Below are 2,861 nucleotides of genomic sequence, written 5' to 3' on the forward strand. Positions count from 1 at the left end.
AAAACTACAGAAGGCTTGTGTTACATGGTTAAAGTATATATTTAAATTATGTCAGAAAAATGTTAGAAAATGTTTTGGTATATAAACATTGTATTTGGAGAAATAACCGGTTTTGTGTTGTCTTTTCAAATTTCTCTATTTTATCGTAACATGTCTTCGCTCCTGTGTGTAAAAAAGAGTTCTAGATAGGGGGAGGAGATCCACTCACAAGGCTTTTGATCAACCTAGAGCTATTGTAGAAGACTTTTGCCCCAAGGTGCCATATAGTGGAACTAAACGCAAATCCATGTGATTGGAAAGCAAACTTCTTTCCACACATCCATAGTTATGAAGAAAAAATTTCTTTAGTGTCCTTCAGACTTGATGGGCTATAAAGTATTTAAAACATAAACATTGTTTTTATTGATTAGCTGCAAGCAAGTCAATCCTGATTGAATAGATCTATGATCAATTATGTTCTAGTCATGACCACTGTGTCTTTTTACTCCTACAAAGTATCTCTGATTACGTTATCAATGTAACTCCTTTTTTCTTATTTTTGTGTTGCTCTTGTGATCTTCAGATCATGGTTTCGATTTCCAGACTGGGTAGTGTATTATTATGTTCTTGAGCCAAACAATTCAATCCATGTTGCTCCAGTCCATGCAACTGTAAATGAGTTTCCCTGTGATGTTCTGGTGTCTTGTTCAAGAGAAATGTTGTAATCTTGGTCATTTATACATCATAAGAACCAGGTAACTGGTCTGATGATTCCTAGGGTTCAAGACCTAAGATAAAATTTTTCTTTTAAAAGTTAAGATTTTTTGTAACTGGCTCATCAGTTATGATAATAAGGGTTCCACTTGGTCTGATCAATGGAATGACCTGCTTGTGGAATTAATGTGCAAGTGACTGAGCACTCCACAGACACATGTAACCTTAATATAGCTCTCAGGGAGATTCAGCATGACAAGAGTGTGACAAGGTTGGCCCCTTTGAATTACAAGTATAACTCATTTTTGTCAGCTGAGTGGACTGGAGCAACATGAAATAAAGTGTCTTGCTGAAGGACTCAACATGTCACCAGGAATCCAGCTCTCAACCTTACAACCATGAGCTGAAGAACCTAACCACTAAGCCACATGTCTACTATTACTACTAATATTCTATTTTTAAGACAGTAGGTTGTGAGGATCTGGAGGAGATTTGGTTGCTATTTCTAGCAAGTCAAGTGACCGCATAATGGCTTCATTATTGATTCATGGAAAAAGAAAAACAAAAAGCAAAGAAGAGTCCTATATAATGCAAATGATTATTGAAAGGGAAATGATAAGACTTCTGTGTATATACAGATGCAGGCATGGCTGTGTGGGAAGGAGTTTACTTCCTAACTGTGTGGCACTTTGGGTAAGTGTCTTCTACTATGGCTTCAGGCCGCTCAAAGCCTTGTCAGTGGATCTGGTAGACAGAAACTGAAATAAGACCATCATATATGTATGTTTGTGTTTGTCCCCCCACCATCATTTAACAACTGGTGTTAGTGTGTTAACATCCTCATAGCCTAGAGGCTCTGCAAAATAGACCAATAGGCTTTAAAAAAAAGTCTTGGAGTTGTTTTGTTTAACCAAAATCCTTCAAGGTGGTGCCCCAGCATGGCCACAGTATAATGACTGAAATAAATAAAAGATAAAAGATACATTAAATTGCAAACATTTTTCTTTATCATGTTTTAGGTTGGCTCATTAGATCGGCTCCAAGTTCTTAGTATCCTGGAAGAATTTTGGTTATTATGCCCTGAACAAATGAAACAAGATATAAATAATCCAACCATATGTAAGTTTATTCTATTTCTTATCTTAGAAATTAAGAAATCATCAAGGTAATTGCTTTATTGTTATGTTGTTTTTGTCTAGCCTCAAGTCACTCTTCTTCAAGCAGACCTCGAGAGGATTCAAAGCATACCAGCCACAACTCTACAGTCTTTCTTCCGGACATAGTGTAAATACATAAGTAAGGTACAGATATTAATTGAAGCAGCATGAGAGCCTCGCTTCCACATGGATGTTTAATTTGCTAGATAGAGCAGCATTTTCTTCCAAGTCACACACTATTGTCATAAAAAACATTAATCATACAATGAGTAATTTCTTGTTTGTGAAGGTGCATGGCTCACTGGTTAGAGCATCAGGCTCACAATCATGAGGTAATGAGTTCGATTCCCAGACCTGGTTGTGTGTTGTGTTCTTGAGCAAGACACTTTATTTCACATTACTCCAGTTCATTCAGCTGTAGAAATGAGTCGTGATGTCACTGGTGCCAAGCTGTACTGGCCTTTGCCTTTCTCTTGGATAACATTGATGATGTGGAGAGGGAGGCGGGTTGGTATGCATGGGTGACTGCTGGTCTTCCATAAATAACCTTGCCTGGACTTGTGCTTCAGAGGGTGCAATCATGACTGAATGGGGTCTTTACCCATAGTTTCTTGTTTAAGACAGTAGTGTGTGGTTTGAGGAGATTTAGCTGCTATTTCTTGTAGACCAAGTAGCAATGTAGACACCCTTATTGGCTTGTAATTGCTTAGTCTTGCACGTATGCATGGTCACTATGCACAGCTGTATGTACCTTCACAGTGCAAACAAACTTGCGTATTGCAAACGGCTGTGCTTAAACAAGGCAATCAATTGGTAGAGTGGTAAGATCATTAGATAGATTATTTAAGCAGTAACTGGTTCTCTGTACTCATGAGTTCAATTCCTACCAAAGTCAACTTTCCTTTTCATCCTTTTGGGGTTGATAAACAACATACTTCTCTTCCTTCCTTCATTTCTTTCTCTTTTTTTTCTTCTCTTTCTTTCTTACTTTCTGTTGTGGTGGGAGTACAA

At 37.6% G+C, this 2,861-nt stretch overlaps 1 protein-coding gene across 1 annotated transcript in view; it reads left to right on the top strand.

Annotated features, from left to right (window-relative positions):
* Positions 1-2,861, top strand: part of LOC106877388 (EF-hand calcium-binding domain-containing protein 5) — a 207,420-nt gene that overhangs the window by 38,333 nt on the left and 166,226 nt on the right. Inside the window, exon 6 of the mRNA XM_052976829.1 lies at positions 1,713-1,812. Within this exon, the coding sequence (XP_052832789.1) occupies positions 1,713-1,812 (100 nt within the window). The remainder of the gene's footprint in view (positions 1-1,712; positions 1,813-2,861) is intronic.

Source organism: Octopus bimaculoides, chromosome 25 (assembly GCF_001194135.2).
Source record: "Octopus bimaculoides isolate UCB-OBI-ISO-001 chromosome 25, ASM119413v2, whole genome shotgun sequence".
NCBI classification, from domain to species: domain Eukaryota; kingdom Metazoa; phylum Mollusca; class Cephalopoda; order Octopoda; family Octopodidae; genus Octopus; species Octopus bimaculoides.